Raw genomic sequence first — 12061 nt, 5'->3', positions numbered from 1 at the left:
ACATTCAACAAACAACGAGCATATCGCTCGAAGAAAATGATCTAGAATCCATCTTCTCTACTGATGACGAGATCAATTCAGAATCCCTCTGTGCGTTCGAACAACAGAAGACCCCAGATGAGTTCTACCACATGGCAGCAATCAATACAATACAACCATCGCCAATCATCTCTATGCAGATCCTCCCTACAAAGTATGCTCGGCCAGTCAAAGTAGCAGCCTTCTTCGACACAGGAGCATCATACACCATGATGAACCTTGATGTTCTTCCTCCAGAATATTGGAGGAAAGAAAAGCAATTCTTCCACGCTGCAAACGGAAGCATCTTCTGTACAGAGCTCATCAGTAAACCAATCAAATTACAGTTCTTCCCAGGATGCTCTATTATTCATAGAGAATTGGTTCAAAATTACCAGGGAAAGATTTAATCATTGGTTTTGATGTCTACACTAAGAAAAATGGTTTGAGAATTCTTCCTAGTGGCCTTAGTTACAAACAACATTTTGCTCCATGGGAATCTATACCAAACTATTTTCTCATGCCTCCTGATCCATTCTCCAAAGTCAAACAAAGACTCATAGAAAATTCTTGTGCCACAAGTCATGCTGAATTCCTCCAGAAATGTGACCACCCTCTTTGGAAAAATCATCAGTTCTTCATCAGTTTACCATTTAAGCTCAATGAAGATATTAACCCTACCAAGGCAAGCCACCCAGGTATGAACCCAGAGCATCAGAAAATGGCAACTGAGGAATGCAAAGAACTACAACAACAAGGACTGATCGAACCAACCACCTCTTCATGGGCATGCCATGCTTTCTACGTCAACAAGAGATCAGAACAGGCCCGAGGAAAACAGAGGCTGGTAATCAATTATAAGCCTCTGAATGAATTTTTGGCAGATGATAAATTCCCCCTACCAAATAAAAATTCTCTATTTGCGAGTTTGTCGAAGACCCAAATATTTTCTAAATTTCACCTCAAGGCAGGGTTTTGGCAGTTGGGTATTAAAGAAGAAGATAGGCCCAAAACGGTCTTCTGCATTCCAAACCACCATTATCAATGGACTGTCCTTCCCTTCGGTCTCAAAACAGCTCCATCACTGTTCCAAAAGGCCATGACTAAGTTCTATGACCCTATTCTAGATATAATATTAAGTTTAATTATAAAATGTATGATTTTAGATATGTTTAATATAATATTAAGTTTAATTAAATTTTATTTAAGTTATAAAATGTATGATTTTATTATTTTTAAATAATTATCATTGTAAAATATTTCAAAAATATTATATTTTAATTTGTTTAATTATTTATTTATTTAATTTTATTTAAATTTAAGTCATATTTACAATCTATTATTAAATATAAAAATATTCTGTTAAATATAAAAATATTTCGTTAAAGTATACTAAAAAAAATAAAAAATGTTAAAACTAAAAAAAACTCTATGTACCTGCTATCTGGAATATATATATATATATATATGAATATTTATATATATATATATTTATATATTTGAGTACAAAAGTCACAAAAGTGCTCTAACTAATATTTTTGACCAAGTATTCTATATAGAATGTGACGATATTTGAGTGGTTACTATGAAAGTACTATTAAGGGGCATTATATTAAGACCTCACAATTTAATTAAGGCACCTAATATAATATATCTATTTTTGGGTACTTCTCCACTGCACCCCAAGATGAGAGGTATACTAGTGTACTCATTTATAGTATTTTGCTCGGAAAATATTTTGGCGCAATTTTTTTTATGATCTTGTATATTATAGTTTTATGATCTTGTATATTATAGTTATTTAGAGCATTTTGTAAAGTTTTAATAAATTTTGAATAATTTATAATATTGAAAATAATTTTAAAATAAATTATTTTCCATGCATATAAAAAAAAGCAGTCACGAGTACAATAAATTGTTTGAATCTTATTTTTCGGCATTGTAAATTATTTAAAATTTTTTGAAAATTTGCAGAACTCTAAATAACTACAATATACAAGGTCATAAAAAAATTTGCACTGAAAATACTTCTCGAGCCAAAAACTAAAAAAGGGGTGCGTTCAAGATTTCCCTTATATTTTTTTATTATGTTATGCTCAATTTTTAAAATTGTTTTCTTCTTTTTCATATTCTAAAAAATACATATAAATAAAATATAATTTAAATATTTAGACACAAAAAAATTAAAATTAAAATATATATGAATAAAAGTGAAAGTTTCTTTTTTTAAATTATACATTATTTTTTAAATTGTGAAAATAAAATAAATTGATTGAAATTAATACAAAAAAATTGAGAAAAGATATTAAAAAATAATTTAATTTAGTTTTTTTAATAAATGAGGTTACTATATACATTATTAAGGTGTAAATATCATCCAAATACTCTTAATTGGGTTAATTGGGGTGATATAGATATAGTTATTCTATTATGAGAATTTACTTATTTGGTATCCTATATTTTTGCAAAGTATCATTTTGATACTCTCTATTTTCAATAATGCTCAGAAGGTACCATATATTTTAAAATTATACATATTTGATACACTAGACTCAGATTTGATAGATAAAATTTTGTCAATATGATCAAACTGTCATCAGTTATATGTAATTAAGTAATTAAATTTAAATTTGAAACTTACATAATTGACAACAGTTTGATTAAGTTGGTAAAATTTTATTAATTAAATTTGTATGTAGGGTACCAAATATGTACGATTTTAAAATACAAGGTACCATATGAACATTATTGAAAACAGAGAGTACCAAAATAATACTTTACAAAAACACAGGTACCAAATGATTATCTCTCCTTTTATTATCTATATATTTTCACAATATTTACCAGTCAACTACGAGCAAAAAATATGAAGACACGTGGACACTGAACACAGGTTCTCACAGTCGGTCCAATCATCTTTGTACTTTTTATTTATGATATGACACGTGGTTTGAGCAGAAAGCATATGCTCAGAATCTCACAGATGTTAACCGTAGCTTAAACGAGTCTCTTAATTATCCACGTCACCTATAATTTTCATTATTATTAATTTTTTTTTTTTGAAAAACAGTTCATATATTATTATTCTTACAATTTACCAACGGTCGAATTTTTATCTGTATCGATCTAGAGAGAGAGAGAGAGAGAGAGATGAGGCAGAGGAAGGTGCGGCAACAGGTCTCAGAAACCCTAGCGAAGGAATCTACAGAAGACGATGGAGAAATTATCAAAGGGTTCTTCGCTTGCTATCTATTGGTCTCCCTCAACCCGCGTCACAAAAGCCAGACATATATCGGGTCCGTCATTTGCAGAGAATTATTTATTGTTTCTGGTTTTCTTAATCTTCAAATTTCCAAGATTTTTTTTTGAATAAATGCAGATTCACCGTGAATCCACGGCGTCGTATTAGGCAACACAACGGCGAGATCGGCTGTGGTGCTTGGCGAACCAAGAAGAGACGCCCATGGGAGATGGTCTTCTGCATCTATGGTTTTCCTACTAACGTTTCTGCTCTACAGGTTCATTTACATTTATTAATTTTATTTTCTTAGCTTTGTTCTTATAGACTCTTCTTGATTTTAAGTAAACTGTACTGGGGTTGAGAATAGCTCAGTCTCAGTTTGAACTTTAGTTGTTTAGTAGCTCTGAACTCTTTGCAATAATCCTTCAATTAGCCATTAAACCTCTATTGGAGAAAGAATAGTTGTAGCTCATTGCTTCCTATTCCTTTTACCTCAAGTCTTGTTCTTTGGAGGAAGCTGTTTTTGTCTTTATTTTGTATCTGTAGGCATTGTATTGATCTGCCAAATTCGGCTGTTAAGGAGTATCTCTTTACCGATGGTTATATTCTAAATCATGTGAATAAACCTTGCAGTTTGAGTGGGCTTGGCAGCACCCGACAGAATCCTTGGCAGTAAGGAAGGCGGCTGCAAGCTTTAAATCACTGTCTGGAATGGCCAATAAGATTAAACTTGCATACACGATGCTTACACTCCCATCTTGGCAGAGGTATGCTTATCCCATCTTGGAAGTCAGACATTGCTATCTAATGTTTAAAAAAGAATTGATTTGTTTTTATGATCAGTGTGAAGATCATAGTCATAGAAATTGTTTTAATGTAAAAAATGATTTGCTTTGATTGTATGACAGTATGAAAATCACCGTAAACTTTTTCTCAACAAAGTACACAAAACATTCTGCTGGCTGTCCAAGCTTGCCAGGACACATGAGGGTTAAAGTTTGCCCCATGGATGAGCTTCCTTGCTATGTTGAATGGGATGGAAGCTTGAATGAAAACGAAGATGAATGGGATAATGAAGAGTTGGATGGAGGAGCTTGTGATGCCAGTAAATTTTCAGAAGACACATCTTCAGATTCTATACAGGAAAACTCTGAAGAACATGATCACAACGGTTTTGAGAAGATTATCAGTGAACTGTGTGAATCGATTAGCGAAGGAGAAGATTGTACAGAACTGTCTAGCTTTTCAGAATTGAATGGGAGACCATCCTCAAATGTTTGCGGTAGCTCATTTACAAGAGAAGATATTGCTGAAGATACAGTTTCGTCTACGTTTATCAAACACAACAATTTTGAATTGAAACGATCAGCAATGGAAGATAATGACCAACCACCAAGCAAGCGTTATATTGTGCCTAGCGAAGTAGAGGTGATAGATGTGACGACTCCATCTCCAGTTGTATGCAGAAGTAGTTTGTGGGGCAATAACTTCTGTCAAAGAGCGAGGAATAAAGAGCACCATACTCTACCTAGTGAAGCAGAGGTTATAGATTTAACGAGTCCATCTCCTCTGCGTAGAAGCAGTTTGTTTGTGGGTTAGTTTGATTGACTAAGACTTTACCTAAAAAGTCATTAGATTGGAAATGAATCGTTGTAGCATAATAAGACAGAGATCCCAACATATATTCCCTTGTTTGTTATGGGGGTGTTGTTGTAGAAAATGCTTGTTTTCTGTGTAATAATATTATGATTCCTTGTGTTGAACATTTTATTTTATGAAAAAGCAGTATTCTAGCGAAGACCAAAGATCAAATAATTGTTGTAATGTTACATAATTTGAATACACGACTATTATCTAGAGCGATGACAAATTATTTGAATATTGTCCACTTTACTCTGTCAAAAAAGAACCGTGTAGTGCAACCGCGTGGCTAGATGCCGATCGTCCATATAGACCATCAACCTAAAAAATACGAAGATCATGTTTGTAGATAGAGCTCTCTGTCACGAGCAACTTTTCTAAAATCGACACCAAGGCAAAACACCTGTGGTTTTGGTATACCAAACCGAATTCCAAATTATCTTGTCACGGGGTTCAAGTTCAACAAAGCAATAATATCAAGAGTTTACATTGATGGAGAACATGCATTAACACCATGTAATTCGAAAAATATATCCCAAGATTTTTGAAAAATGCAGCCCAAGGTGTGTCCATCTTCCCATATGTTTATGCGGCTAGGTGGCCATTGGTCAAGTTATACAAAGCTTCAGTTCATGTAGAAAAGCTACCAAAATCACCAAGACATTTCAAAAGATAAGAGAGTAAAGGTCAATTGAACCTTTTGTACAACATGAGTAGTTTGTAACAAAAGTTTAAAGTTTGATGTAAAACCATAAGAAGTTGAATAGATTCTTAAAACGAATATTGCAATGGGTCATCTTCCCCAATAACACACAAAAGATACTTGCTAAGAAGGATATGCAGAACATTTCTAGAAATTACTATTTGTAAACTGTAAGTGACTATGCTATCATTGTTTCTTTTACTGTATTTTCTCTCTTTTTACAAGAAAGAAACCTCAAAAAAACTTACAGGAAAATTGGAACACCAAGTAAGTTGACAGCTGTACAATAAATTTGAGAAACAATGGAAAAAGCTAGCAAAGGGTTAGTGTAGTTGTTACTGCTGGTCCTGGTGCTGTTGTTCTCGACGTTCTTCCAGTTGTAGTTCTTGCTGCTCCTCGTGTGGCTGTAGATGTTGAAGCTGTTGGTCTACCTGCTGTTGTTGGTTACCTTGACAAACCCAAACTATATCTTGGAAAGCAGGTCTAATGTCATCGTTCAGTATCTTCTCATACAACATTGTATCTCCATTTGATTTCTTAACCTCAACCAAATAAAAAGATGGAGTGACCTCAAAGATCTCTGCATCAATGGACAAGAATCCCTTTTTATCTTCGTTAAGACCCTCCAATCTCAACAATCCTGCATCCCTCTTCTTCACTTTCATCCTTAGTTGCTTAGCAATTTCTTCTAGTTTGGAGATGACGACTGCAGCTGGTTTTCTGAAAATGAATCTTGCTTCTCTCCTGTGAGGATTTTCTTCAAACAAGCCAGTGAGATCAAAACCAGCTGAAAGGGAGATAATATCAAAAGCATTTAAGTTTGAAGGTCTGATTGGCTCTTGTTTATTGCCACTACCACATGCACCAGAGGTATCTGTAGATGATGGATCCTTGTTTTCTGGTTCGGGTTTAGTATTTTTGAATTTCATTCCTTTTCTGAACCAAGAACTTTCCCTGATTTTTTCTATCGTAATCCTAGTACTGGGGTTTGGATCAAAGATTTTGGACAACAATCTCCGCACTTCAGGAGTGAACCAACTGGGGAATTTGAACTCTGCTTTACCAATTTTCCTGTAAAGCTCCATCAAATTTGAATCATGAAATGGAAGATAACCAGCCAATAATACATACAAAACCACTCCACAAGACCAAATATCAGCTTTTGCACCGTCATAGCCTTTCCTGTTTATGACTTCAGGAGCAACATAGGCAGGAGTTCCACAAGTGGTGTGGAGCAGGCCATCTTGGCGCTTGCAATTAGCAAGAGCACTCAATCCAAAATCTGAAACCTTCAGATTATCATTTTCATCCAGTAATAAGTTTTCTGGTTTTATATCACGGTGATAAACACCTTTGTTGTGACAAAATTCAACTGCATTGATTAGCTGGTGAAAGTATTTCCGTGCAACATCCTCTTTCAGCCTTCCTTTGGCAACCTTGTTAAAAAGCTCACCTCCTTTAGCATATTCCACAACAAAGTATATCTTAGTTTTTGTAGCCATGACCTCATAAAGCTCAATGATATTTGGGTGTTTCACCAGTCTCATAATCGATATTTCTCGCTTGATCTGATCAATGAGTCCAACCTTCAAAATCTTTTCTTTATCTATGACTTTGATGGCCACACTCTGATTTGTTACCAAGCTCCTAGCAAAGTAAACCTTCGCAAAGGTACCTTGGCCAAGTATTCGCCCCAACTCATATCTTCGCATCAACACATTCGACGTATTTTCCATCCCAAAGCTTCAAAATCTATATAACAACAAACTACAGAGTCCCCACAAATATATACTATGTATACCTTACAGGAACTGGGGTTGATTTTAGCATAAGCTGTTCAAGGTCCATCGTCTCCATTCAGATAATTTATCAACACAACAAAAAATTTATACCTACTTGGTGGTCCATGGAGCTTTTCAGAGCCGAGACTAAACGAGCTCAGCTCTAATAAATTCTAATCCTCAAGGCTTTTAACGACAAAGCTTTGGGCACAGAGGCACATCCTTCAGCATTCCCTCGATTTTTCACGTTCCGGGCAATTATGAAAGAATACTTATAGATTGATATCTGTTATGGATCTTCAGCACAATTTTGACTCCACAATCTGAACCCAGAAAGATCAACCAATAAGAACAATAAATACAAATTTAGCAATAAAAATTGCGACCTATAAGACAACTTTTTCACAATTAATTGTATAATCTTTACAAATGATTGCTCAACTTGAAACAACACAATCTATTTCTACTGAATCTTACATTACCAAGTTTTGATGCATCAATGTTAATAGAAAGAAGTAATATTTTTAAAACCATATAAATATATATTTATATTATAAATCTTCCCAAATAATAAAACTTGTTGCATATCACATCATTGATATAACAGAAATTCGATCAAGTACTATAACTTTTATGTATCAAAGACAAATTCATCAAATTTTTTGATTCAAATCAACTCCCGCTCACTACCGTGTTCTTTACAATAAATCTTAAAAATGAAGAAGAAGGTGAAAACGATTACAGAACATGATCAGCTCGAAAAACCATAATCACAAAATCAGACACTAAAGCAGATGAAAATCTCAACAAAACTTTGATGATTACAAGTCAAAAACTATTTAAAATTTCCGTCGTATAAAAAAATCGAAATTTACCTTTATGGTAGAGAGAAGAAGTTTCTTTGGCTGAGAATTTTCGAACCAGAGAGAAATTTCAAATAGCCAAGAAAAAAACAGAGAATTTTTTTGGCTTATGATTATGAAATAGTGTACTCACACCTTTACAGAATTTCCCCATAAAAAGTTTACCTTCATTTATTTATTTATTATTTAATTTTTTTTCTATTTATTTTTGCGGTGAGACTTGGACCAGACTGGAGTTGTCACAAGATCTCGAGTTAGTGGGCCTGACCTTGACGTTAGAGCCCATTTCAAGGGACGTACTCCGGTGCAAGCAAGATCATATTAAGACTTTTTTAGAACTTTGAAGACGCTCATCATGCGATACCATTACCCCACGTGTCAATAATTTAATCAAACGGCCGAAGAGCACTCTTCCGAGGATCCAGTCTCACCAAATAATTTGTTGTCATGTTAGTGAAAAGGGTTATTTGTGGCATATATACCACATTTTTTTTTACAGACTAAATATCAAACGTTATGATTTGGGCAATTCCGTTACTAGCACTCCATTATTTGGAAAAAAAAAAGACACATGTAGGGTTGAATAAATCTTGTTTATACACTTATAGGCCATTTGATAATTTAAAAAATAAAACTATATTAATTGATTTTAAAATAAAAATATATATTTAATTTAAAAAAAATATTAAAACGAAAAATCAATTTGTTGATGCCGTTTTTCGTCAATTTAAATCGTAGAGCAATTAAACAACGTAAACTATGAAGCGAATGAATAATGAAAAAATACAAGAGGGTTTTTACGTGGTTCAGCAATTAATTCTGCCTAGTCCACAAGTCTATGTTATTAAGACTTAGAGATTTCTGGAAATTCTTCAGAGATGAATTACCCAGATCTTTCTCTCCAGCAAAAAAAAAAAATCGATCATTTACAAGTGGTCATTCCTCCTCTATTTATAGGGGAGGTTACAGAGTTCATTCCCACATATTTCGGGAAGATATTCTGTATATCAATTTAAATAATGACATTAAATATAATATCTTTTATATACATAGAAACGTCCCATAAGAATCGGGAACGGATAACAGACTAAATGATATCCTTTAAATATTGGGATTATACAACAATAAATATGTCCATACTTAACAGGCTATCCCAGGTGACTCATTGGGTCTTCGAGATAAGCAATCGGCCTTGTGGCTGTCAAGACTTATGGTACTGCTACGAGCTTTCCACCCTACTTCAGGACATGCTCGGAGTAGATAGACACTGTCGAAGATATCACACTCGAGCTTGCACCTCCCAAGCTCAGACTGTTTAGTCCAAAGACAATCGATAACTGATGTATCCTAACATCGTGCTATTTCGAACTCAGAAAGTATCCCGAGGTTACACATCTTCGAGGTCGTTGTTTTACTTCAGATAATTTACAGCTTGACCATACAATATTTTCATACATTTCGAGCTCACACTTGACGAGCCCAATTTTCGAAGTCATAACCTCTGGTCTCGAAATCTGGGTGTAACATTTTGCCCCCTCAAAAGTATCAGTTCGAATCCTATGAGAAGGAAACTTTTGAACTGCTCTTCTTGGAAACTGTACCATAAAAAACACTTGAGTGTGGACACGCGTCAATCGGGTATTGGTCAATCAAAGTACTTGAGTACCTTGGAAACCTGCCCACGCTCATTCGCCTGCCACTCTTTATGGTAATATCATTTCACAGGTCCCTGACCGTCGGATCTGATACTGAATCTGGCCAATGGCCCAGATTAATTTGGCTTTTTACATTCCCATGGGTCTATAAATATGTCTCCACTCGTCTTCCCTATTTTACTTTCATGTTCAAGCTATCGCAGAGAGAAAAGAAGAAAAAACCAAAAAAATTTACCCTGTCCTTGCATGTTCTCCAAGCCAAGAAGACAGAGCAACGTTTGCCTCTTCGACTCCGTGAGATCGTTTTTGCAACCGCTTATTCGGTCATCAATCTCTCTATTTTCGTCGACTGCATTGTGTAAGTCTCTGTTCATAGCTTCGTATGCCCGTATATTTTTCATGCATGTTTGTATTGTTGTACTGTTAATCCCTTCACTAGTTTTGCACATTAGAGTGTTTTAGTAAATATTAGTCTTAAGTTTTGATATCACGGGTTCCAAACCTAGATCATGCGTAGAAGGCCCAAAAATGGTTCCTTTACTGAGTTTTTTGAATTTCGGATGACATATCTTGCATGCCAAGATATTGGGTACATAATTAGGGTTTTATAAATTGTACGTTTCCCAAAAATATCACTTTTTGAGTAATCGCCAACTTTTTTCCCTGAAATATCGGGATATTAAAAAATAAATCCACCTTCCTTTATTTTCGTGGAATATATGCTCCGAGATTGGCCTCATCTTTTGGACCGAGTTTTCCTTGTAGCCTCGATTATTCGAGCTTAGATCATTCTGATTTTCATTCTTAACTGCTTGTTCGTCTGGCCCTCACCCTTTTTTCTCTTGTTAGATGCCGCAGAACTCGAAAAAGCGGTGGGGGTCAAAGCTCGCAATTCCTTATTTGCCGAAGGCTCCGAGCCCGGAATCACCTTTCACTTGGAACAAGCATCTGATTTGGGAGCACCAACTAAGGCGCGAGCAAGAAGACACCGGAGATCACTTTTGGTGCCAAATCGACGAGGTCAAGGAGGGAAAAAGGAAGAGACTTAGGGTCGTCGTATACCCGGATCCAGACTCCGAGCCCAGGCCAATTCCCATCAATCCCACTCTTAGAGTGACAATCGCCTTCAAGCCAGGGGACCTTCAATTTTCACTTATGGGAGAACCAACAAACCCCCCTTCTACCTCGCATCCAACCTCCATTCCCACCTCGAAGAGAGAGTTCTTTGAGGCCGAGCACTACTGGAGCTCGATTTCTTCATTAGGGCAGATCTCTGACATCTTGGCCCTTCACAACATTGGATTATCGGGCTCGCTAAGGTGTCGAGCTCCGTCATCCCACGAGCGAAGTTGCCGTGCCCCGAGAGATGGGAACCCTGACAACAAGCTGAAATACACGGCCTAGAGCCAGGAACATATGAGGGCAGGGGCTTTACTGCCCTTAAAGTCCGTTTTCAAGAACTTCTTGGACTTCGTTGGGCTCGCCCCTTTCCAGCTCAACACTAATTCATACAGGGTTTTGTTCGCCTGAGGTTGCTTTACCACGAGCTAAAGTGGGAAGGACCTTCACCAAAGGAGATCATGTATCTCTTTTGTTTGAAAAGTAATCCCTCCCGAGCTCGGGGAGGAGACGGCTTATATTACCTCTCGAGCTATCCCAAAGAGAAGAAAATCTTTGAGGATCTACCCAACCATCCCCCAGACTTCAAGAAGACTTTCTTTTGGATGGATGGCTTGGCTCCTTCCAGACACTATTTGTTCAGGCAAATTCGTAAGTACCTAAAAAATTCCTTTTTTTTCTGCTCGAGTTTTTTTTAAGCTCGCGCTTAGTCATAATATGTTCATTTTTCCAGCCAACTACCATCGTCCCACTCCCACCAAGGAGATGAAAGAGCACAAGGAGGCTTGCTCCAGCTTCCCTACGGCAGGAGGTCCCTCTCCTATCTCCTTCATGAAGACAAACTCCGAGCCTGTGGCCTCCTGGAGAAGGATCAGTCCACATTTGACTGGTCCAACAAAAAATATACCAAGTGGGAGTTTGTGCCTCTCCCAACTGGCAGCCTTCCTCCGAGGTGAAATGCTAAGCCGCCATCCCCAGCTCGACGTCGCAGGAGCCCGTAATCGAGGAACGAGGCCAATGACGAAGCCTCGAGCTCAAGC

General features: G+C 36.2%; 2 protein-coding genes across 2 annotated transcripts; one reads left to right on the top strand and one right to left on the bottom strand.

The window, feature by feature from the left end:
* The first annotated feature begins 3122 nt into the window (after positions 1 to 3122).
* On the top strand, positions 3123 to 5057 carry LOC133792802 (structure-specific endonuclease subunit SLX1). Its single transcript, XM_062230748.1, has 4 exons — positions 3123 to 3314; positions 3398 to 3536; positions 3893 to 4026; positions 4168 to 5057. Exons 1-4 carry the CDS (start codon positions 3169 to 3171, stop codon positions 4856 to 4858), a joined length of 1110 nt encoding a protein of 369 aa, XP_062086732.1. The 5' UTR covers positions 3123 to 3168; the 3' UTR covers positions 4859 to 5057.
* Positions 5058 to 5454: 397 nt separating this feature from the next.
* On the bottom strand, positions 5455 to 8398 carry LOC133792801 (CBL-interacting serine/threonine-protein kinase 10). The gene is made up of 2 exons (XM_062230747.1): positions 8260 to 8398; positions 5455 to 7707 (listed from the first exon to the last, which is right to left on the bottom strand). The coding sequence occupies exon 2, from the start codon at positions 7337 to 7339 to the stop codon at positions 5939 to 5941; it is 1401 nt and encodes a 466-aa protein (XP_062086731.1). The 5' UTR covers positions 7340 to 7707; positions 8260 to 8398; the 3' UTR covers positions 5455 to 5938.
* Positions 8399 to 12061: the final 3663 nt, after the last annotated feature.

The sequence above is a fragment of the Humulus lupulus genome, chromosome 7 (genome assembly GCF_963169125.1).
Source record: "Humulus lupulus chromosome 7, drHumLupu1.1, whole genome shotgun sequence".
Taxonomy (NCBI): domain Eukaryota; kingdom Viridiplantae; phylum Streptophyta; class Magnoliopsida; order Rosales; family Cannabaceae; genus Humulus; species Humulus lupulus.
Note: the sequence above shows the minus strand (reverse complement) of the source record. Positions and strands in the feature narration are given on the sequence as shown.

Excerpts from the sequence above, each read along its gene's own strand:
- LOC133792802 (XM_062230748.1), top strand. The coding sequence starts at position 3,169 with ATGAGGCAGAGGAAGGTGCGGCAACAGGTCTCAGAAACCCTAGCGAAG. Across the intron at positions 3,315-3,397 it reads AAAAGCCAGACATATATCGG|ATTCACCGTGAATCCACGGC; the intron begins GTCCGTCATTTG and ends GAATAAATGCAG. Across the intron at positions 3,537-3,892 it reads CTAACGTTTCTGCTCTACAG|TTTGAGTGGGCTTGGCAGCA; the intron begins GTTCATTTACAT and ends TAAACCTTGCAG.
- LOC133792801 (XM_062230747.1), bottom strand. The coding sequence starts at position 7,339 with ATGGAAAATACGTCGAATGTGTTGATGCGAAGATATGAGTTGGGGCGA.